The sequence below is a fragment of the Microtus oregoni genome, unplaced genomic scaffold (genome assembly GCF_018167655.1).
Source record: "Microtus oregoni isolate MIOR12 unplaced genomic scaffold, Mior012 000105F_ref0000443, whole genome shotgun sequence".
NCBI lineage: Eukaryota > Metazoa > Chordata > Mammalia > Rodentia > Cricetidae > Microtus > Microtus oregoni.
The window spans coordinates 1,742,650-1,766,070 of record NW_024544720.1 but is presented as its reverse complement, the minus strand read 5'-3'; the positions used below and the strand labels follow the sequence as shown (position 1 = coordinate 1,766,070).

The following is a 23,421-nucleotide window of genomic DNA, read 5'->3' as shown; positions in this document are numbered from 1 at the left end:
ACATTTAGTACATAGTTATGATACAGACAAAACTGAAATTTTGCTTGAACGTTATTTAAATTTTCCATTGGCATATAAAATTATTTGTTGTTTATTATATCTGCTTTCTGCTCTGACCAGTGAATATTATGTAGCTGTTTTGCTACGTTTATATTTAGACGTATATTTGAAATACGGGATTTATGACTATTCTGGTTATCTCCGAATAACCTTCAAAGAGAAACGAGATGCTTGGTGTAGTAATGTGCTTCAAGGTGTGTGTGTGTGTGTGTGTGTGTGTGTGTGTGTGTGGCAAATGTTGACTGCATAATATTCTTCAATTTGCAAAACAAATAATTATATCAAAGTGCAAAATTGCCTTTCTCTGTCAACTATTTAAAAGTTGTTTTAGTGACTGTAATCTTACCTTTTTCCAACTGTTTTCAGAGTAATTCTTCAGCCCAGTGTTCAGAGCTGTAAAACCCCTGAACCTAACCTTTCTGGCAGTGCAGGCATTACTAAACGAACCACCAGATCTGCTTCGGGGAAAAGCAGTCTAAAAAGGTGAGAAAAGAGTCCTGCTCTGGAGGGCCCATGTGTCTCCAGTTTACTCTCTTGGCCCCAGCTTCTGGGGCAGACATGAAGATAGGAAGGTGGAGTTTCTGTGATGAGAACGGAGGCTTCTGTGTTACTGGCTGTCCAGAGGAAATTCCTTGTGTTGCAAGTGCTGTCTCTGGCATGACATGGGGAAGCTGAGGGCGTTGCCCCAGAACTCTTCCAGGGTGCTGCGCCCGTCTTGGAGGAAGCCCCTTCATGTCATGTCTGTCAGGTCCAGCTCAGTGAGTCATGGCAGAGCAATCTCTGGCCACAGCTCTCTCTTCAAGACCTGCCGTGGCTGCTTCCTCTGCTGTCTCCTCAGTTGTTATGCTAGGCTCTGTTGAGAAAGTTTTCCACTGTCTCTGGATGTTTGTTGTAAACCAAAGGCACTTGTGTAATTTTTAAGCTGTCCTGAGACCCAGCCTCTGATGAGGGACAGACCACAGGGTCGCTGTTTCCCGCCCATAGGTAGACAGCAGGAGCTTGGGCGCCATCTGCTGGCGGTGGTGCCGCTCCACTTTGAAATGGGTAGCTCTGAGCTTATCCTGAGCCAGACTCTGCATTCTCCTCGCCCGCCTCTTTTACAGTCTTGTCCTTTCCTGGGAAGTCTTCATCCTCATCACTTACATCGGTGTAAGTTTGCCCTCATGTTGTGTGTCCATCTGGACTGAAACCACGTCCAGACGGCGTGGAGCATGCAGACTGCGGGATAGAGAGGTTTGGTTCCTGCGCTGGTGCCCTGCGTGGCTCCTGCTCATTTGTCAGGTTCAGAAGGAAGTTTGTAGTCTCCACACTTTACACCCCCTACCTCCTCTCAGGAGTGTAAATCCATTACAATGCTGCCTTTCTGTGTTTCCACCCTCACTCTGAAGCACCCTCATCGCACCTCCAGGTGGACGACTTCACCCCATCGCTGCACTTCCTTTTGTATGGTCCTTTCTTTTTCATTATTTCATCCCATTTTCCTAAGTCTGTCTTGTCCAAGTGACTTTTCAGGTTGCATCTTTGGGAACCATCACTCTTCTGCCACCAAACTGTCCTAACGCCTATGGCTCGGGGTAACTTGTACCTTGTCATCCTGTTACGTGGTGTGGTGTGGTGCTCGGGGTCCTTCATTACTCATCCAAACCACAAATCAGTGTGTCTGTGACCATCTCACCTGAGATGGACTTTTGAAGTCCTTGCTGTGAAATCCATGGCCATCTTTCCTGTCTTTGCATCACGACTCTCACGGTCTCGGCCCCTGGGTCCTGTTCCATTGCTCTGGGATTTCATCCTTCATCCACCATCATCTCCAGGAGTCCTGGGATGTTGTCTCTATTTTTAAGTGCTGGCATTTGGATTCCAGTTATATTTCCGTTTGATTAGACCTGCCAGTTGTCTTTGTACTCAGTACTCTTAGCTCATGTCTGTAAAAACTACACACCAAATTCAGATGTGTCTTCTGTTAGCCAAGTGAGGGTCACCTCCCGATCAGAAGCAGTTTTATGGGTGACTTTGTCTTTTCTTTTTCTCGCTCTTCCTTTTTCTCTGAAAGTTGCCAGTGGGTTTGAAACATAACATTGTGGGAGGAAGGAAGAGAGGAAGGGTGAGTCAGGTTGATTTCTGGTGAGCCCAGATCTCCTTACAGACAGGCCAAGCACTCTGAGAAGGTGGGGCTGCCAAAACTAGAAACTGCTTGAGGCGCTGGAGCTTTTCCTGTGACCACATTCTGGCCTTGGAACCACCCAGTAACCCCTCTCTCTCTCTCTCTTTCCGTTCTTCCCTCTTCCCCCACAGCCTGGCTCCTTGGAGGGAGAGGAGGAACGCTTTGCGACAAATGCCCGTGCTGGCGTTATGGTACCTTGCCTTGCTCTGCTGCCTGCGCCTGCTTGTGTTTGTTTATTTTGTTTGTTTCTATTGCTTTTTTTTTTTAATGAAATTTGAACTTTCCTCTGCCCTGCCTTCCTCTCGTGTCTGTCTTCATGGTTGGTGGTGTCCTGTCTCTTCCAAAGAGTCAGATGAACCACACCACGTATGCGCTTCTCCGCGTGTCCCTGCTTGTCTCGTGTTGCCGCCCTTGTCTTCGGAAACTCCCTCTGGGACGCTTGAAAGTCTTCATGGTAAATCTTTTTCTTTTTTCTCCTCAGTCCAGCCGTTTCAAGGACTAAGACAGTCTTGCGTTAAAAAACCGCTGACCAGCACTCCAGGGAAGACTAGGAACAGAAAACCCCAACAGGAGTTAGCCAATCGCTCTGAAAACAAAACAGACACTGCAAAGGCCTTAGTTTCTCTCCACATAAGAAGTTCATTCAATGAAGAAAATATCACCGGCCTCTCAGCCACACACTGACTGTAGGGCGTGGCTGAACATTTGAGGGCCCGACTCCCCCTTTGTAATCTCAAGTTGGATGAAAGCTGCTATCGAAAGTTTAGTCTCAGGTGTCAATACCCGGCCCTCCGCCACCAGAGAGCTGTCTGGTGATCGTGGTACATGTGTGTTCCTGTGATGGCAATCGTGTTCGCTGCTGGCCTTCAGAAGGATCTGATGAAGGTCTCTTGGGTATTTATTTTTTGTTCAGCCTGTGACCGCCGTCTTGTGATTAAAGATGAAAGAAGAGGAGCATCTCTCCAGTGGTACCCTCCGTCTAAGACAGGATTTGGTACAATGTTTCATTTTGTTCCTGTTAATACTGTCGTGATGTTCACTGTGTGAAGTACCCAAGCTGCTTGTCTTTCACCAAAGAGTGCTTTAATAACAATCTGTGAAAACTACATTTAAACACTGTTACGTGTTGCTGTGGTTACCAAAACATGCTAAAGAATGTTGATAGAGTGTTTGAACCTTTTCTCAGTTGAAAGGTTGTGTAAGTCCTTCCTTGTGTCCTTTAGGATGAAGACTTCAGGGCTGAGCGTTAGATCGCTCAGTCACACGTCAGAATTGTGTTTCCTCCATTAAAACCAAACAGCAATGCTGGTGTTTGGTGGCTTTAAAGACAAAATTGTTCACCCTCTGTAGAGTCTTTTCTCTGTGCTGCTGTGGAGTTTTGTTATTTGTATGATCCACAGTTTGATTTTAGCGGCAATTGCTTGCTTCTGGAGTTAGGCTGTTTGTGTAAGAGAACTCACTGTTGCCTTTGGTTAGGGAATATGACTAGAAACTGTAGCGTGCCTTCTCTCTTCACCCCTGCTGGAAGTCAACAGCACCTGTGCCATGAAGCAATTGCAAAAGCCAGAATTTATCTGTTGCCAAAAAGAAAAAGACAGAGCCAATCGTTAGAGAATGCTTTAGAGTTGTCCTGGTTACCTCCACAGCAGAGGAATGGTTTTTATTGACTCTTCCCAGTTTGGAGACTAGAGAAATGCAGTATTGAAAGCCATTGAGAGCCAGTGCCTTCCTAAGACAGACGAGTGTCAGGCGAGCAGGCGACCCTACTTGAACAATTGACCTTCTTGTAGATGGAATGAATAAGTTAAAGTCTGGTAAATTAAAAAAAAAGAAAGAAAGAAATGGAAAGACATAGGGTCCCCCGTTTCAGTGTTTCTATCCTCTATGGCACTGGCTGACATTGAGTTGGGGGCCTAGGGATATCAATGTAGAATCCACACGAAGAGCCCCTCCCCAGTCAGCTTTTAAACACCAGAGAAAGGCAGTTAAGGTCTAGGTAGGAGGACATTTCGTTTACTTGTAATGCTCAATCAAACTGCACCTGAGTCTAAAATAGCACCCTCGCAGGGAGGTTCTCCCTCCCCTGAGCAAGCCAGGCCTAGTACTTAACCTTACTTCCTTGTGAACCAAGCTGGATTTGCCCTGTGTATCAGGATGGATGAACAGGGCCCGCCCACCGTGACTCATGGTGATTGAGTCTGGGAATAAAACCACTTGGGCGTCAGTGATAACCACAGTGCTTTTTAGAAATTGCCCCTTTGTTTTCAGCTCCAATTGCTACCACTGTGGTGTGGCTCTTGCTAAAATTTCCTCTCTTGCCTGGTTGCTTAGGAAACGTGAGTTGGTGAGGACACATTCCCAGGAAATCCTACTTCGTTCAGATGCTGTGGTGATAATTCTAGGGATGGACAGTCACCAGCACCGACTGGTGGCATCTAGGACGCAGGAGGTCTGGGTCTGACTAATGGAAAATCCTTCCTGCTTTGAATTAGTGGGCAGAAGACCCTGTTGCTGCAGAGCATAAATCAGTGGCTGTTGGGTGGAGGGGCCCCTTAACTTCAGATGGCTTTGAAAGTCATCAAGTCCTTCTCCAGCAGAATTAGAACTGGGAAGTATGCATATAGGTGAAGGGGAACTCAGAGCCTCCAGAGTTCCAGAGAGTAATCTCTGCAAAGCTGGGCTTCAGGACTTACAGATAGATGAATACAGTTACGAGGCCCAGCTAGAACTCTGTTGCCAAGAGGCAGGAAGGATGGGCCCTGAACAATGGTAGCTGTATTGGTCAAACATGGCCACATGATGCTCTTCCTCAGAACTTTACAGCTTTAACTTGATCCCCCAAACGTAGCCCCTACCCATTGTCCTGCCCCATGCCCTCCCGCCTCTCCCCCACGGGTGGCTTCTACCTCTTGGCTTGGGCCCCGACAGGTCATAGAGGCTTTCTCAAGTGTTCTCATGAGGCTCTTGGAGCGTTTTCGGGTCTAACAGACCTTTCCAGCTATCTGGGTAACTTTGTGCCTGGAACGCTTAGGCCTCCGTTACCTTGAATCGCTGTCGTTTGGTGTGTGTCCTAGAAGTAACAGCTGCTTTCTGCATATATTTTCTGAAAGTTCTTACCGGAGTTTAGAAAGCAGTTAGTCAGAAACCTTAAAAATCTATTTTCTTTAAGATTTCTCTTCCACTGAAATGTCCTAGTAAGGTTAGCGACCGCTCTTTCGTTTCTCCTTAAATCTGAGTGTTTCCCATGCCACTGGGTGGAAATAATACTACAGATGTGTTTGATAGGAGTTTGCCTATCCTGTATAAGAAATTACCTCCTTAGTGACCCAGTAGAACTCACTGTGGATGGATGTGTCCGTCAGATTAGAGAACCGCAGTTCTGCATCCTTCATTTGAAGACTGTTGTACGCTCATGTGCAGGTGATTAAGTGAAGTTTTAAAGTGTAACTGATGAATCAGTATTTGATCAATCGTCTTGATATTTTATTAAATTGTATATTTCTAATCATATTTTTTAAAGCTGAGAGAAGTGGTTGGATGTTTATTCTCCTGAAGGTATTTTTAAGACAAAGCTTCACCGTAGCCTGTAAACTTGGCACATACATGTAGTTTTTGATACTTCTTGTTGCATTTGAAAATCTTGTGTATTGTAAAATGGTTTTATACAAAATATTAAATAGTAGAAATTGTATAATTTACAATCATATAATTAAAAATATTAAACAGTTTTTTGACTTACTGCGTCCACTTACTGAGCAAAATCAGTAGATAGTAATTTAAATATAAAATGGATTTGATTTTGTTTTCTCAAGACAGGTTTCTCTGTAGTTTTTGGAGCCTGGCCTGGAACTCACTCTGTAGACCGGGCTGACCTCGAACTCACAGAGATCCGCCTGCCTCTGCTTCCCAAGTGCTGGGATTAAAGGCGTGTGATTTAATTTTTAGCTTGCAGGGGACATCAAAACAAAACACTACAGACTGTGTGGGACAAGTAAAGAAAAATATATTCCCTTAGCGCCGGAAGCACAAATCTCAAGATCAAGATGTCAGCGGGGTGGGTTTCTCTTGAGGTTGCTGTTCTTGGCTTGCTGATGGACCCTTCTCACTGGATGTCCTCTTTGTCTGCCCATCCCTGGAGTTGTCTTATGAGGTCACCAGTGAGAATGGATTAGGGCCATGGTAGTGGCTTGCCTTCACTTCTTTAAAAGTCCTGCCTCTAGATGTAGCCAGTTGTAAGGTACAGAGGGGTTAGGGCTTCAGGATGCACAGGAGGTGAGTGAGTGAGGGTGCCTGCTATAAAATCATTCCACACTGGACAACCTGGAAGATAAGAGTCAGGAATAGTAGGCGTGGGGCCTGTAGGTCCTGGATCATAGCATGCAGCCTGGCCGCATACCTGGCAAAGCCCTTTATGTCTCAGCTCCCTGGGTTATCTGCTTGTGTGACCCGGGGCCACACGGTCTGTAGTCTCATCTCCACACTGACATTCCTTCCCTAGTGAACCAAATGAAACAGTTCATGCAGAGTATTCCCCACGACTGGAACACAGGTTTGCGGAGGTTATTTTGTACCTTTTAGCACAAGTGAATGTCTGATAACGTAGCCTGATTTTAGATTTATAGCTCCCATGTTTCCTGGTATCTTTGGTATGTAAGCTCATGCATCGGAATGGGGTCAGTTCACATTATCTTTGCGGGAAGGTGGAAATACACCCAAAGCAGGCAAGTCTCTGGGAGTGTCTTCTTCCAGGCGAAGGGAAAGCTAAGCAAAAGGGCTACCAAGATGGCCCAACTAGAAGCCACAGAAAGGTGGAAGGAAAGAACTCGACACAACTGTCCTCAGCCCTCTACAGGGTGCACACACTCCCATCCCCAACATACACACAAACATTTCCTTTTAAAGAAGCAAAGCCAGTTTTCACGCCTATGTTGGTAGGAGCATGGTAGGAGCAGGAGAGCCCAGACTGGTTTTGTATAAAACTGGTCTCTGACCACTATCGACTGGAACTGAGTCAATCGATCTGTTTCTACTTCTATAAGATGGGGATGATAATATTCCTGCTGGATTATATGAGTTAATACCATGAGCCACTCAGGGCAAGTGCTTGGTATGTACTAATATGTATTTTTCAATTAAAAAAATATGAAAATATTGCTATAGTGCTTTTCAAATGGATGGTAACAGCTCCCGTTGGTAGCTGTTGAGACATGGATGAGCTGGTTAGTCAGATAGCAGGATATTGACCCCCCGCCCTGCACTGAGGTCATGGATGGGGTCTCTTTTATCCAGATTTGAAGTGTTTTGTTGTTGGTGACTGGCACAGTATGACCCTGTTTCTATCATGTTTGTTGTGGGAGGAAAAAGGACCCTTCTGGGCAATCTGTACAGTCTCTTCCCTCGCTCCCTTTTTGAGGGGACTGGTTCATGTGTGTGGGAGTCCTTAGGTGCTTCCCTGTACCACGCCTGCAGTCCTGCCTTGTTTCTAACGGAGTCTCATCTCTTTGTCAGCCAGTCTGCATGGCCTTGACGAGCTCATGGATGACCAGTGTTCTGTGCAAACAGAATTGGCCAGGTAAGGAGGCACTTGGCCCGGAGGACCGGATCTCATAGGGCTGCCTGCTACCAGTACTCACCAGTGTTCACAGAACAGCACAGTTTTAAACAGCCTCTGGGTAGGAGAAGGCGGGGGAGGAGGTACAGGCTGGGTGGGTGCTGCCTTACTGGGAGCGAGCTTACGGAACGAATCTTTTCAGAGGACAGTTCTCCCTTGTGTAGGACTCTAGATGATGCTGGGTGTCTGGCAGTCCCACCCACACCTCAGTGCCAGCCAGAGTCCCAAACATTGGACAGCCCCCGTCCCCTCCTCTCCCATTTCTGCCAACGTCAGGGGATTCTGCTGCCCTGCCCCCAGAATGACTAAGTGCGTATAGAGCTTTTGTTGGAAGCATCAAAGCTGCCGCCCAAGCACTGGATCCTGCTGAAATAGGGGTTCCTTGCCCTTTCTGCTCTGATCCAAGACCAATGGGAAGGGAAAAGACATCACTTAGAGACAGTGGAAAAGTGGAGCTTCTGAGGCCCAAATTCTAGGGTGAGCTTGGGGTTGTCTAGTCAGCTATTTTCCTGCCTGATCCTAGGTGTCTTCACGGTAACCTGTATCTGTTTTCCCTTGGAGATGGGGGAGGTCTGTGGTCTGACTGGACGACACAGGAAACACCTCAGGCAGGCCTGGGGTTGGCAGCAAGTCCTCCAGCATTGTGGGTTGGCAGGACAGGACGGGGAGGGGAGCTAGCGGCGGTCATGGTGTACTTATCCGGAGGGACATTCTGCAAGGGTCTCATTGGTCATGCTTTGCCATGAGCACAATGGCTGGCCCTGGACTAGGGGTAAGAACAGGTTTGAGAACAGCTTAACCATCTCCTCCTTTTCCAGTGATAGCTGGCTGTCTCGGGCTGTAACCTTTCTAGACCGGCTTTTGATATGGCTCAGAGTCCGCAGGGCCTAACCCTCCAGAGATCCCTCCTGACTACGGTGCTGCGCTCCTCACTGCGAATCTTGTACAATGTAAGCCTATTTTCTCGGGCTTGTGCCTCAGCCACCCCGCAAACGTGTCTGCCTCGTTCTTCCAGTATTGCCACTGGGTGTCACGTCGGCTCTGTTGGTGGGTGAGGTGGGAGCACAGTTGACAGCCCTGGGGTAGCTGCTCAGTTACAAGCCCAGTGGGGCTGTTACCACTTGAGCCCTCTCAGCTCAATGCCTCCCGTGGGCAAAAGACCCTCAACTTCTCCAGCAGCATGGCTGGTTCCACGGGTGCACAGCATGCCGGGGAGAACAACCTGTTTGCCTGTTACCTCAAGGCCTTATGGGATGCTCAGAGAACATCCTCAACAGTGGTCACGCCGGTCATGGTTCACTTACCTCATAGGCCGCCTGGTATTATTTCTTCCCTTTCTGCCCTTCCAAAAGCCAATCTGCATTCCTGAGCACTTGGGACTTTATTAAATAAAGAGCCTCCTGTTGCTGTCCCATGAAGCCGTCAGCTAGTGTCTCCGTGGGCCACCAGTACGGTTCTGGGGTTCATCAGGAATGAGCACATAGGTGCCCGTGGTGCCTTTAGTATTTGACAACTCAGGACTGCCTCTCTGTTCACCCCCTTATAAATGTTTCTGTGTCCCCAGCTACAGTTGGCCATCTGCAACTGGGCATTCTTATGAAGAGTGCTTTAAAGGCTTCTGTGGCTCTGCCCTGTTGATTGGACCTGCCAGGCCCACAGGTGGTTCTCTGGTTTGTAAACACCTGTTTTGATTAGGGACATTCCTGCTACCAAGCCTTGTAGCCTGAGCAAAAGTTCTGGAGCAGAGATGGATGGGGTTGAGGCAGCAGGAGCCGCTAGGGTCTTAAGACTAAGCTCTCCCTTGGTTCCTAGTCTACCCCAGTTCCTCTCTGATGGTGGTCCTTGGGGTAGCTAAAGCAGGAGCGTGTCACAAATACTCCAGGATTCCTATGTCCCACTGAGGTACACATGGTCCTTTGTGTTCCAGTTACAGTGCCTAGAAAGAACACTGGGCTCGGGGAATGGGGCCTTTGTCTGCCTTGGGCTCTTCCCATGGTGGGGACACCCGTGCTGTGGGTGGTCTGAGTTGTATTGTTTCCTTTTAATAGTAATTCTGGTGGGTCAGGATATGGTGCCTTGAGGGAGAAATGACGTCAGCACAGACTCTGAGGAAAAGTGTTTTGGTGTGGACTTTAGTCATCAAAAGTTCTATCTGTTTAAGGACGGTTTCATCTATTTAAGGAAAGTTTCGGGTGAACCCGTTTGTTTTTTGTTTTTTTTTTTTCTTAATCCTTTCCTGTACCATATAAACATAGGTGACTACAGGACATTGCCCAGCCAATTCAGTGCTCAGGGTCCACTCGGAGTTGTCCCTTGGGTTGTACCTAGGGCCACAGAGGGAGTAGACTGGACCCTGGGAAATTGATTCTCACAGGGATGGTGGGAGGTAGCAGTAGCAGGAAATATGGGCGGACCTTGCCTCTCCTTGTAGTACTGCATGGTAAGCCTGCAGTGGGCAGCACATGTTCACAAGAGTGTGGTCAGTTTTCCCACCCTGGGACAGCTGGCTCTTCAGCCTTGCCTGCACATGAGGAACTAAGGCTGACAAGACAGTGTGTGCCTGACCTGCCTGGAAACAGCAAAGACGTTTGCAGAACAGCCTGGCCAAGAGTGCAGACCTGTGGAGGCCCTTACAGCAGACATCCCTAGCGCAGCAGCAGCTTCTGGTTCCCAAACGCCTTAAGTTGTCACTCATCCAGAGATGGGAAACGATGTGTTGGCACGGCTCATGCCCCAGCAAGGCAAGCAGAATTCCTTTGCCCGGCTATGTTCTACAGCCCTGAAGTCTGAAACCACTTGGTTCAGAAGTCACACACACACACAGGCCACCCCGGAATGGTCTCCCACTTCTAAGAGACAAGGTTTCTCTGGTATGACTAATCTGTTTGGGTTTTAAGTTATCGGTCAGAATCACCGGTTGAGAGTGCCCACCTCATGACATGTTTCCCTCAGCCCCTCAAAGGAGCCTGGCAGGCAACTTTGAGCCTGGGTCCTACTTTGGGTATACATCCATGCAGAATGATCTTGCTGATGGCTTTCTCTGCCCTTGACTTTTTTTTTTTTTTTTTGGTTTTTCGAGACAGGGTTTCTCTGTGGTTTTGGAGCCTGTCCTGGAACTAGCTCTTATAGACCAGGTTGGTCTTGAACTCACAGAGATCCGCCTGCCTCTGCCTCCCAAGTGCTGGGATTAAAGGCGTGTGCCACCACCGCCCGGCCCTTGACTTGTATTCTGCCATCTTCTCTGGAATACCCAGGCTGTGACCCAAGGTACAAGCAATAATTAAATCAACTCGCCCCATCAAATCAGCAAGGTGTCCATCGTCTGACCGTGTGACTCAAGGCAGCATTGCTTCAAGCTTTCCCAGTGTCATTGACAACTCAGATGGGAATGTTCTTAACAGGCAGCCTTGCTCGGCTGACCTTCAGAGCCAAGGGAGGCAGAATGATGTCGTGGGGCAGCCCTTACACTGCCCCAGCCATCCCATAGTACTCACAAGCAGTGTGCCAGCTCCAGGGAAAATGAATAAGACAGTCAGTTCATATATCTTTGTACTCATTCATTTAATAAACATGGGATCAGAAGCAGGAGGACACCCGAAGCGAACATCCTTGGTAGTAACGTATCTAGAGGTTCAACTTTGATTCAACCAAACCCCAAGAGAGTTCAGAGGGAACGCCGACCCTCACACCTGGGTCCAGTTCAGCACCATCTCAGACTATGACCAAGTGGGAAGGACACGGGTCTTGGAGGCGAGGCTCCACCATAAGCACATCTCCACAGCTGTGATACCTTGGCTCGGCCCTCCCCCACATGAGGAATCTTCCGATTTTACCAGTGGCTGGGTGGCTTTGCCTTAGTGGGCTTCCAGGTGAGTGACTGACCCATGAAGTGATTCCTAAACTCCACCAGAGGTGGGAAGAACAACACAGGAACTAGAGGGTGGCCCAGAGGAGGAGCCTGCCACGGTGTTCACAGTTGGTAAGTGGGACTGAGTTATAAGTCCGTAGTAACAGCGCTGAATTCTGACACTATTGTTTTGTTTTGTCTGTTTTAGAGACAGAGTCTCACTCACTATGTAGCTCTGACTGTCCTGAAACTTGCTCTATAGACCAGGCTGGCCTTGAACTCTGCTCTGAATGCTGGGATTAAAGGTGTGTGCCACCACTGCCAGGTGACATTAGTTTTAAGAAAGAAAAACTATACATTTACCAGGAAGCTTTTCATTTGATGAGTGACTTAAATAACACAGTTTTAAATCATACACCTAACAACCATCTGAACACTAAGTGTGCACAGACATATACCACGAGGTAGTTTAAATCACCACTGAAAGCTAGTACTTCCTCTGCCTCACCGAGTGGTTGTTACTGGTGCGTGATGGACAATGGTGTGAAAACCAGGCTATGGCTGCTTTAAATGGGCAGCTCCTGAAATGCTGGAGGGCTTGTCTAGACAACTCCCTAAGTCATCTCAATAGGTGGTTCTTTTTTATTTTTATTTTCTTGGATTTTCACAATTCACTCTGTAGACAAATCTGTCCTCCAAGTGCTGAATTTAAAGGCGTGCGCCACCATGCCCAGCGGCTCTGCCGTCTGATTACTTTACACTGGACTTCGGTGGCAGAACTGTTAGAATCTATGTATACGTTTGAAACATTATTCCTTACTAAGGTCTCCATCGCTCACCTGTGGGAAGTGCCTGACCTCATGGGACCTGCACTTCACATCCCACAGAGCAAGAAAGTGCAGCCAGTTCACACGACACGGGAAAAGCAACATCTATTGTTCTTAGAGTCTGACTCTTCTCGCGGCAAGGAAAGTCTCTTCATAGTGCTGCTCTGCTGACGGGGAATGGCTGTTAGGCCAGGGCCGGGAAGTCCTCAGGGTCATCCGGGTTGGGAGCGACATCTTGGGTCTAAAGAAAAGAGAGGTTTTAAAGTCACTTCCCCTACCCAGCTGTGGCCAGCATTAGACCACTTACTGGGTGACACATTTCCACCTCATTTCTACCCCTGACAGCCCAGGGAGGAACCAATGGAGCCACAGTGGCCTGAGGGCCACCGTCAGGAGCTGTCTCCTTCTTGCCCTCTGGATCTGACACTTTCTTGTCCCAATATGTAACTGTTTAGGGCTGTAGAGTAGGCTCAGTGGTTAAGAACATTGGCTGCTCTTCCAGAGGACCAGGGTTTGATCCCTAACATTCACATGGTAACTCACAGTGTTGCGGGAGGTCCTCCCACTCCTCCAGCCTATCACCGCTGAGGTACCAGCCCACTGGGGCGTGGTTTCTCTCCCTTTAAAAAAGCGGCCACTTCCCTCTCCTCGCTCTCTTCACTTCCTGCTCCGCCTGCGACTAGACTCCTTTCCTGGTTGCGAAGAGGGCTGTTGCCTGGGACAGTGATCTGTAAGTTTTTTCCCCTTTAAATAAATACCACCCTAATAATCATAACCCCGAATTGGTGTGGCATTGTTTGTGACTTACGCCTTCATTTTTGGCGCCCAACATTTGGTTTTAGAACCTCTCCTTTCCGCACTCGCAGCCGCGAGTTCGGCTTGGCGGCCCCAAGTTCGGCTTGGCGGCTGCGGGCTTGGCGGGTGCAAGTTCAGCTTGGCGGCCGCCGGCTTGGCGGGCTCTAGTTCGGCTTGGCGGGAGCCCTCCCCTTCCACAGCCGCCAGCGGCCTTGGACTCCCCACGTGGATTTAAACTCCACAGGCCCGCGTAGTCTCTGGCCGCGTGGTTTGCTCTTTTCTGAGTCATTTTTAAATCTCCCTTGCAAGTACAGCTCTTAAATGGCACGAACCAGAGCACGTGGTTGCTGAAAGCTGCAACCCCTCAGGGTGACTTGTTCCGTCTCAGGAATTGATTTAATTAGATTTATTTTGTTGAGAAACTTGCATTTTCCAGTTTTTAACATCTACTAAGGCACTGAAACAGGACCATGTTTTCACCGCGACTCTGCAACAGCGCCACCTGCTGGATAATAGGTAATATTGCAGTTTTTGTTTCTAACGCAAATTTTACTGCTTTGTTTTCACTAATACAATGGATTAGTAAATTTATATTTACTAATACAATGAATTACATCATACAAGGTTTATATGATTATGGGGATACCTTAATTTGCTTGTTACTAGCCTTCAGTTTTCTTTTCCATATTCTATCATTAAGGAAGAATATGGCACTCCTAAAAATGATAGAATCTTTACGAACTAATAATGAACAACTAATTGACAGGATTAAAATTATTGAAAATCAGAGGTTATCTGAACAAGTGGATACTATGACAGACAAAATTGATTCCATATCCAAGGGAATTAGAAAGTTACCTGAAAGGGTTCAGGCTGTTGAATTTGATGTTCAGACTTTATCACAAAGTTTTGATAAGGTAACAGACAGAATGTACCTCCAAGATGGGAATTTACATGATATACAAGAAAAGTTTAAGGAGGACATGTTATCTTTGAAGGAAAAAATTAAAGCTTTGGAATCACAGGTGCAGAATGGGGACCAAAAAATTGATACCTCAGTGAAATCACTGGAGATATATACAGGTCAGGAGATTCAGGATTTAAGAGAGACAATGATAAAAAGATTTGAAAAGATTGGGGAAATTATTGCAGCTGGTGAACAGAGTAAGGAGGCACAAGGACAGGATACAAGGCCTCCACCAGCTATTAGAACTGGCTTACCCAGGGTTCTAGCGACATACCCTATACTTAATTCTGAAAAAGCATCAACTTCTAAAGGCTCAAAGGGAGTCAGAGAAGCTAGATGGACGCCAATAGCAATGAATGATCTGAAAGAAATTAAGCAAGCTGTTGTTAATTTTGGCTTGCACAATGCATATGTAAAGGAAATGATAAGGACTTGGGCTTCTAATGCTAGAGCTACTCCCCATGATTTCCATCAGTTAGTGTCTGCAGTTTTAGATAATGGACCTTCCTTGATGTTCGGAATTTATTTCAGAGAAGAATCCAAACATATGGAACAGCAAGGAAGAGCAAAAGGTATTGAGGTTTCCCAAGATCAAATTCTTGGTGCAGGAGAATATGCTGATCCACAGGTCCAAGCTCTTTATGACGATGAAGTACTGTGTCTATGTCACCAAGCAGCTTTAAATGCTTGGAATAGGATACAAGATCCAGCAAAAAGGGTTGAATCATATACCAGAATTAGGCAGGGACAGAGAGAACCCTTTATTGACTTTTTGCAAAGATTAATTAAGGCTCTGGACATAGGGGTAACAGACCCAGAAGCTAGACGAATACTTCTTGAATCTCTAGCTTTTGAGAATGCAAACATAGAATGCAAAAAGATAATTGGGCCTTTAAAGTCTAGATCAGCACCTATGGATGAATGGATTCAGCATACGATGAATGTTGAGACGTTTAGCTATAATGATGAATCTTGGGTAGGAGAAGCGATTTCCAAAGCAATGAGGAGACATCAAACTGCCAGGTGTTTTAATTGTGGTAAATTAGGACATTTGCAAAGGAATTGCAGGCAAAGAATTTCTAGGAATAATATCTCTTCTGGGAATGACAAAAATAGGAGACCTCGGCCTTCAGGTATATGTAGGAGATGCGGTAAAGGCAGGCATTGGTCCAACGAATGTAGGTCAACAACAGACAGACGGGGCAATCCGATATCATCGGGAAACTCCTTGGGGGGCCTCTCGCAGGCCCCCAAGCCAACAGTAGCCCAGTCATTCCCAGTCACAGTGGAGAACGTGCCTCACCAAGAAAATTAAAAGCTCCAATTTCTGCTGTAAAAAGTAATACTGGTCTAAATGAAGAATTACGTGTGGAGGATGAGTCAAAAAACCCAATAGGACAGAGTAAACGTATATTTTGGCAGACTTCTATTAATGATCAAAGACCAAAGCTAAGAGTCTGTATAAATGGCACTTTTATTGAAGGCTTATTAGACACAGGTGCGGATGTAAGTATCATTACCCCAGAATCTTGGCATCCGAATTGGCCTCTTCAAGAGGTAGATGTTCAGTTCCTGGGAATTGGAACCCTATCTCGTGTAAAACAAAGCACAAGATGGGTTGAATGCATAGGGCCCGAAGGGCAAATAGGAAGACTAAGGCCATATATAGCCAATATTGCCATAAATTTATGGGGCCGTGACCTACTACAGCAATGGAATACCCAGATTAACATTCCTGTATTTCCAGGAACTCATAATTCTGGGAAGGATATGATGAGGTATTATGGAAAAAGGTCACCAGCCATTCAGGCTGTACAAGAACATACAGCAAATACCAAACTTTTAGAGGTACCAACGGCCCTACCTTTAAAATGGCTAACTGAGAAGCCAATATGGACCAAACAATGGCCTCTAGCTGAAGATAAACTACAGGCATTGGAACAGCTGGTGCAAGAGCAACTAGATGCTCACCATATTGAAGAATCAACCAGCCCTTGGAATTCTCCTGTGTTTGTTGTAAAAAAGAAATCTGGTAAATGGAGAATGGTGACAGATCTAAGAGCTGTCAACAAAGTAATTCAACCTATGGGCCCACTACAATCTGGAATTCCTTTGCCTTCTCTGTTACCAAAAGGATGGCCTCTTATAGTTATTGATTTGAAAGATTGTTTTTTCACTATACCGTTACAAGAAAAGGATAGAGAAAAATTTGCCTTCACAGTGCCTACTTATAATAATTCTCAGCCTAATAGGAGATATCAGTGGACTGTCCTCCCACAGGGTATGCTCAATAGTCCTACACTGTGCCAATATTTTGTAAGTAAGCCATTGGAAATAATTCGTAAACAATTCCCCAAGTCCATCATTTATCATTACATGGATGACATCTTATTATCTGATTCAAATAAAGATACTTTAGAAAGGATGTTTGAAGAAATAAAGAAAGTCTTGCCTAGGTGGGGATTACAAATTGCCCCTGAAAAGATTCAAAGAGGAAATTCTATTAATTACCTAGGTTACAGAATAGGGTTAGAGAAAATTAAAACGCAAAAGGCACAAATTAGGAGAGACCGGTTAAAGACTCTTAATGACTTCCAAAGATTGTTAGGAGACATTTCCAGTCTACGACCAGCTGTTGGGATAACACCTGATCTAATAGTTCATTTAAACAAAACCTTAGATGGTGATAAAGATTTGAATAGTCCAAGAGAACTGACAGCTGAAGCAGAAAAGGAACTGACAATGATTGAGGAAAAATTACAGGAGGCACATGTGGATAGGGTGAACCCAAATCTTAGCTGCATCCTAGTCATATTGCCTTCCAGAATTTCTCCTACAGGGATTCTAATGCAGAGGGAAGATATTATTTTAGAGTGGATATTTATACCTAATAAACCAAGTAAAAAATTAAAAACTTATGTGGAAAAGGTCTCTGAATTAATTATAAAAGGTAAGCTGAGACTTCGTCAACTAGCAGGTATAGACCCAGCAGAAATTATAGTGCCTTTTACTACTGAAGAAATAAAAAAGTTATGGGAAGACAATGAACCGTGGCAAAGAGCTTGTGCTAACTTTTTGGGAGAAATTAATAGCAACTATCCCAAAACTGATAGACTTAATCTCATAAAAAGAACTTCTTGGATTCTTCCTAGAATTGTACGTGATGCTCCAATAACTGGAGCCCGTACGTTCTATACTGATGCAAATAAATCAGGGAAAGCAGGTTACAAGTCAGATGAATTGAGTAAGGTGGAACAAAGCCCTTATAATTCTGTCCAGAAGGCAGAATTATATGCCATTCTTATGGTGCTAAGGGATTTTAAAGAACCTCTTAATATAGTTACAGATTCACAATATGCAGAAAGAGTTATCTTGCATATTGAAACCGCTGAATTTATACCAGATGACACAGAGTTGACTTCATTGTTTATCCAGGTACAAGACATAATCAGGAACAGGCTTTGTCCGATGTACATAACACACATCCGGTCCCATACAGGTCTGCCTGGTCCTCTAGCCCAAGGCAATGCTGAGATTGATCAATTATTGATTGGAAGTGTGTTGCAGGCCTCGGAATTTCATAAGAAGCATCATGTCAATAGTAAAGGCCTAAAGAAAGAATTTTCCATTACTTGGCAACAAGCTAAGGACATTATAAAGAGATGCCCTACTTGTTCTTTCTATAATCAAACACCGTTGCCTGCAGGGAGTAACCCAAAGGGTACTAAGAGAAATGAAATCTGGCAGATGGATGTGTTTCACTTTATGGAATTTGGTAAATTAAAATATGTACACCACACCATAGACACGTATTCAGGTTTTCAATGGGCTACTGCCCTGAGCTCAGAAAAGGCTGATTCAGTAATCACACATTTATTGGAAGTTATGGCCATCATGGGTATACCTGCGCAAATAAAGACAGATAATGGTCCAGCATATGTATCTAAGAAAATGAAACGCTTTTTTGATTATTATAATATAAAACACATTACAGGTATACCAAATAATCCTACAGGTCAGGCAGTTATAGAAAGATCAAATCGTACTATAAAGGATATGCTGAACAAACAGAAAGGGACTGAAAATACCCCCAGAAATAGATTACATAATGCTTTATTAACCTTGAATTTTCTTAACGCTAATGAGAAAGGAACGACAGCAGCAGAAAGACATTGGATAATGGAAAAGTCTGCTGAACTAAATCAACCGATTTATTTCAAAGATGTGCTGACCTCTCATTGGAAGCCAGGAGATGTGCTACGTTGGGGAAGGGGTTTTGCTCTTGTTTCCACAGGAGAAGAAAAATTGTGGATACCATCAAAATTAATAAAGTTTCGATTTGAAGAGGAGAAACCTCTTGGAAAGGAGAAATGACAACTCATCCACAATGATGATATTCATACAGGTGGTAAGAAAAACATAGAATGGGGGCAGGGTTCTGTTCTTATCTCCACAGGAAAACACTCATCTTTGAGAAATTCAAGGGACCCTGGATGTTTGGATACTGACAGATGGAAAAATACCTGCCCAATAGGAAATATCAAGACAACTGAATGGATTGTGTAAGTAATATTAAACCATATTTCTAAATTTATAAAGCTGGTTTTGAAGTTGGACTCTGGCTCAGTCCCTCTCCAATTCCAAGCCTGTTAGTAAGAGAAAAACCCAGATTTTCTGGAGTTTCTGTCTCATGTCAAGAGCCATGATATGGGACAGAAAGAAATATGAGTTTAGAAAACATCTTTGCTTTTCTTCATATCTATCATACTTTTCATTGAATATATCATGTCTTTCATTGAATATATATATGTCTATATATGTCTATATGATTAATGTTTAAGTTTTTCATAATGAACAATGAGTTTTTCCTGAAATGACATTTGAAGTTTCCAGGAAGAAGATGGGGCCCCATAACAACAACTCCACCTGGTTGATATGACGTCATGATACTGATAGCGCTACTACAAGACCTGCTTTTGGTACCAGCTGCACAAGACAGTTCCAACTTGGTTAGCTGAAATGGTGCACATCTTATACAACATTTTGGCCAGACCTGCACAAAATACTCAGAGACTATTGGCAATTTTAAAAGACATTGATCTTGAAATTTAACCATCATTTCACTTTCACAGGATCCCCCAGAAAGAACGTCGCCCCCATGACAGCTGGAAGCAATTCTAGAGGACGACGTCCCCTTTCCCAATAAAACTTGCCCTTGGGTTTAGGGACATCATTTAGGGGTTGATTATAATTAGTATACGATTGAGGGTTGGGGGAGGAATTTTATACGCTCAGGGATCATTTTGAAAAAAAAAAAAAAAAAAGAGGGATGATGGGATAATAGATTTGTAATTGTGAGTTACTGTTTTTAGACAAATACATTGCTATAGATTCTTGTATATTGATACAAAGTTAAATTATATTGACTATTGTACGCATGCATGTTTCTACCTCTGTTTAAAACATTTTTTATGTATTGACATATATTGTATTGATATATATATATTGTATATATTTACCATATTGCAGTGTACATTTCTACCTCTGATTAAGATACTTATATAATGATTGTGTATTGATATATATTTACCTACTGCAATGTTTATTTGTACATTGTTTATATATGGAGGCCATTGTCCTCATTTGTTTCACAGTCGTTTATTGTCTTAGTCTTTAAGTTAGATAGATATTGAGAATTATATAGACTAATAGTCATCTAAGTTTGTCATTTATAATAGACTAATCAGGTTCTTTAGATATATAGAGATTATACTCAGTATAGATAGATAATCTTCAACTTCTTCAAAGAGCTGTAGAAAATGGCCTTTAATCTAACTCAGAGTTTTGTGGTAGTGAGACACAATTGCTCCTGGCAACACCACTCAATTCCCGAGAGAATGTTGAGCACCAAAGACACTCCACCTGGAGCCTTTCTTTTTGGCAGAACTGGCGTTTGGGCAAAGAAATGCCCATACCTCTACAACTGACAAAGATACAGAGCATGCATCAATGGATAAAACAGGACTGTCATATCCTGCCAAGACAGGGTAAGATAGTTTTGAAAAGTTGCTTGCCTTAGAAAATGGTATGTCAGTTATGTTAGGCCTTAGCCAAAGTTGGTTGCTTCAACGCTGCTAATGTGACTTTGGGTGATTGCCCAGGTAGCTAGTTGTCTCTGTAATTTGTTGCATGTTTTGGAAGTTGTTTTACTGAACTTCCTAATTACCCAGGTAACATTATTTCCCTTCTCAGATCTTCGATGGGGTTGAAGACTATATAAATGTAGTTACTTTCTCTCATGACTTGGCCAAGTTATTTATTATATAAGACCTAAGCTAGTTAGAATAGGATATTTGTACTTATTGTATATAATTTCATAGTAGGTTTAGAACTCTCTTATTTAAACAAAAGGGGGAGGTGTTGCGGGAGGTCCTCCCACTCCTCCAGCCTATCACCGCTGAGGTACCAGCCCACTGGGGCGTGGTTTCTCTCCCTTTAAAAAAGCGGCCACTTCCCTCTCCTCGCTCTCTTCACTTCCTGCTCCGCCTGCGACTAGACTCCTTTCCTGGTTGCGAAGAGGGCTGTTGCCTGGGACAGTGATCTGTAAGTTTTTTCCCCTTTAAATAAATACCACCCTAATAATCATAACCCCGAATTGGTGTGGCATTGTTTGTGACTTACGCCTTCATCACAGCCATCTAGATCCAATGCCCTCTTCTGGCCTCCAAGGGCACCAGGCATACAGGTGGTAGACACACACATGTAAAGTACTCATAGTATAAAATAAACCTAAAAAGTAACCATTTACTACAGGCTAGGTACCTAAGGTAAGCAAGAATGAATTCACAGTTTCCCACACAGAGCTTAAGTTTCAGGGAGACCTGAAGTGGGGAACTTAAGTCACAGCAAGGGGTTCAGTGTCACAGCAAGGTTTTCTGAAGAGTCCTGAGATGAGCCTCAGCATAGGAGCAGGGGACAGATGTGGCACCTGTGTCCTGCACGAGTTTGCGGTTGTTCGCTCAACAGGAGTGGCAGTTACTGTTCACAGAATACATTTGTTTTTACTTCAAGTGTGTGCTTAAAAAGGTCTTGTCTTTGTCTTTTTTAATATTTATTTATTTATTATGTATGCAATATTCTGTCTGTGTATATGCCTGCAGACCAGAAGAGGGCACCAGACCTCATTCCAGATGGTTGTGAGCCACCATGTGGTTGCTGGGAATTGAACTCAGGACCTTTGGAAGAGCAGACAATGCTCTTAACCACTGAGCCTGTGTTTGTGTCTTTAACAAGCTACAGACCCTTCATCCCAGCACAGGAGACTGGGCTGGGACTGGGTATAGCCTCCTGGAGGGAGCAGCACTGATGGGTGATCGCGCAGTAGGGGGACACAGCAGGAAGAAATGGTTCATGAGGGAAGCCTTTGCTCAGAAACCTCAACTGTTGGAGGGTGCTTTAGAGGCTGGGGATCTACGCGAGATTGGCAGGGGAAGACACACAGTTGAGGCTCTGGGGTGCGGCCTGCTGCAGCTGGTCACAAAAGGCCGTCAGGACTTACCACCACTTCTGCTCTGGGGACATAGTTCTCTGTTCTTCTGATCCTTCCTCGGCCTCCTCGGGCATTGCCTCTGGCTCCCCGTCCGGGCCGAGAGAGGTTACCAAAGTTAATCTCCAGCTGGGATGTGATGTCATTGGCAGCTTTCCGGAAGACATGGGACTCATCCTCATAGTCATCCTTCACCATCTGGAACACAGCCACAGGTCAGGCGGTCACACGCACGGCCATCTCCACAGATGCACAGCCTGGGCCTAGTAACGAACATTTTTAAAACGTTGCACTGGTGGCCTGTGTGTCCCTGTGGACTTGGAAGACCCTGGATGTGTCCTAGCTAGACACCAGACACTGGTCTAATACAAGCAAAACTACCCAGGCTGCTTTCCTGCCCTCAGCCTCCCAAGTGCTGGGGATATAGGTATGGGATCCTAGTTAGTCTCTGACCAAGCATCTTTGAATTTACTATTCAAGTAGAACCAAAATCCTATTGGGTGTGGTAGCTCATGCCTTTAATCCCAGCACTCAGGAAACAGGCAGGTGAATCTCTGAGTCTGAGGCCATCCTGATCTACATAGTAAATTTCAAGGCAACCAGAACTACATAGTAAGACCCTGTCTTAAAAGGAACAAATAAAAAAATAAATAACCCACTCTGGGTATGTTAAAATGTAAGATTATATTAGCATGTTTCAAGTGTATTTTGAATGTCAATGAGTTAGCTAACATAGTTACATCAAATATTCCGACAGATCTCTGCAGCCAGGGAATATGAATCGGACTCGGCTAGTTTGGTTTCAATAAAGTAAATGTCTTTGGCAGGGCGATGGTAGCGCACGCCTTTAATCCCAGCACTCGGGAGGCAGAGGCAGGCGGATCTCTGTGAGTTCGAGACCAGCCTGGTCTACAGAGCTAGTTCCAGGACAGGCTCCAAAGCCACAGAGAAACCCCGTCTCGAAAAACCAAAAAAAAAAAAAAAAAAAAAAAAAAAAGGTAAATGTCTTTGGTCCTAGTTAATCTATGACATTATGACATTTTTAGCCAGGATCGTTCTTAAACCAACATGAGCCAAATCTTGGGGTTGCTAACTTACTTTGGTTTCGGGGTCTTTTGGTTTTTTGAGACAGGGTTTCTCTGTAGCTTTGGAGCCTGTCCTGGAACTAGCTCTTACAGACTAGGCTACCCTCGAAGATTTTGGTGTCTTAAGAGACCTCCCACCAAAGAAAGTCCTAGGATAATATGTATTGTTTGAGGAACCGGCTACTATTTTTACCTGTTTCCCAGCCTTAACAGTACTGGGCTTCACAGGAAGCTACATTTTTAGTGTTCACAACAGAAAAGAATAACAAAAAGACGTGCTGCCTGCTAAGCCAACTCTGGCCTCCTAGGTCTCTGGTGGAACATCTCAGAATTTACCAGTCAAGTGTCTTAGACCTTGAGCTGACCAGGAAGGCAGAGTGGATATACTGTGTCATCAGCAGCCTCCTAAATGAAGTACTCAAGGTAACTGACCAAAGTGCGCATGAAAATCCTCACAGGAATCTGGAGGAGGTGGGCATGGTAAGAGGAAGTGGGTCGTGGGGCTGAGTCCCAGATGGG

General features: G+C 44.9%; 2 protein-coding genes across 12 annotated transcripts in view; one reads left to right on the top strand and one right to left on the bottom strand.

Moving 5' to 3' along the window:
- LOC121443361 (dual specificity protein phosphatase CDC14B) overlaps positions 1-5,952 on the top strand; it is a 74,816-nt gene extending 68,864 nt beyond the window's left edge. For 3 of the 11 annotated variants that reach the window (XM_041645093.1, XM_041645101.1, XM_041645097.1), the window contains 3 exons: positions 427-543; positions 2,356-2,415; positions 2,706-5,952. In XM_041645093.1, coding sequence (XP_041501027.1) covers positions 427-543; positions 2,356-2,415; positions 2,706-2,742 — 214 coding nt within the window. In that variant the 3' untranslated portion in view covers positions 2,743-5,952. Of the gene's footprint in view, positions 1-426; positions 544-2,355; positions 2,416-2,705 lie in introns of those variants that run through there. The other 8 variants (XM_041645099.1, XM_041645095.1, XM_041645100.1 and 5 more) reach the window with 5 other exon arrangements.
- A 5,433-nt stretch (positions 5,953-11,385) lies between these two features.
- LOC121443329 (intracellular hyaluronan-binding protein 4) overlaps positions 11,386-23,421 on the bottom strand; it is a 32,034-nt gene continuing 19,998 nt past the window's right edge. The window contains exons 7-8 of the mRNA XM_041645047.1: positions 21,830-22,015; positions 11,386-12,750 (exon numbers count right to left, since the gene is read on the bottom strand). Of these exons, the coding sequence (XP_041500981.1) occupies positions 12,694-12,750; positions 21,830-22,015 (243 nt within the window). The 3' untranslated portion in view covers positions 11,386-12,693. The remainder of the gene's footprint in view (positions 12,751-21,829; positions 22,016-23,421) is intronic.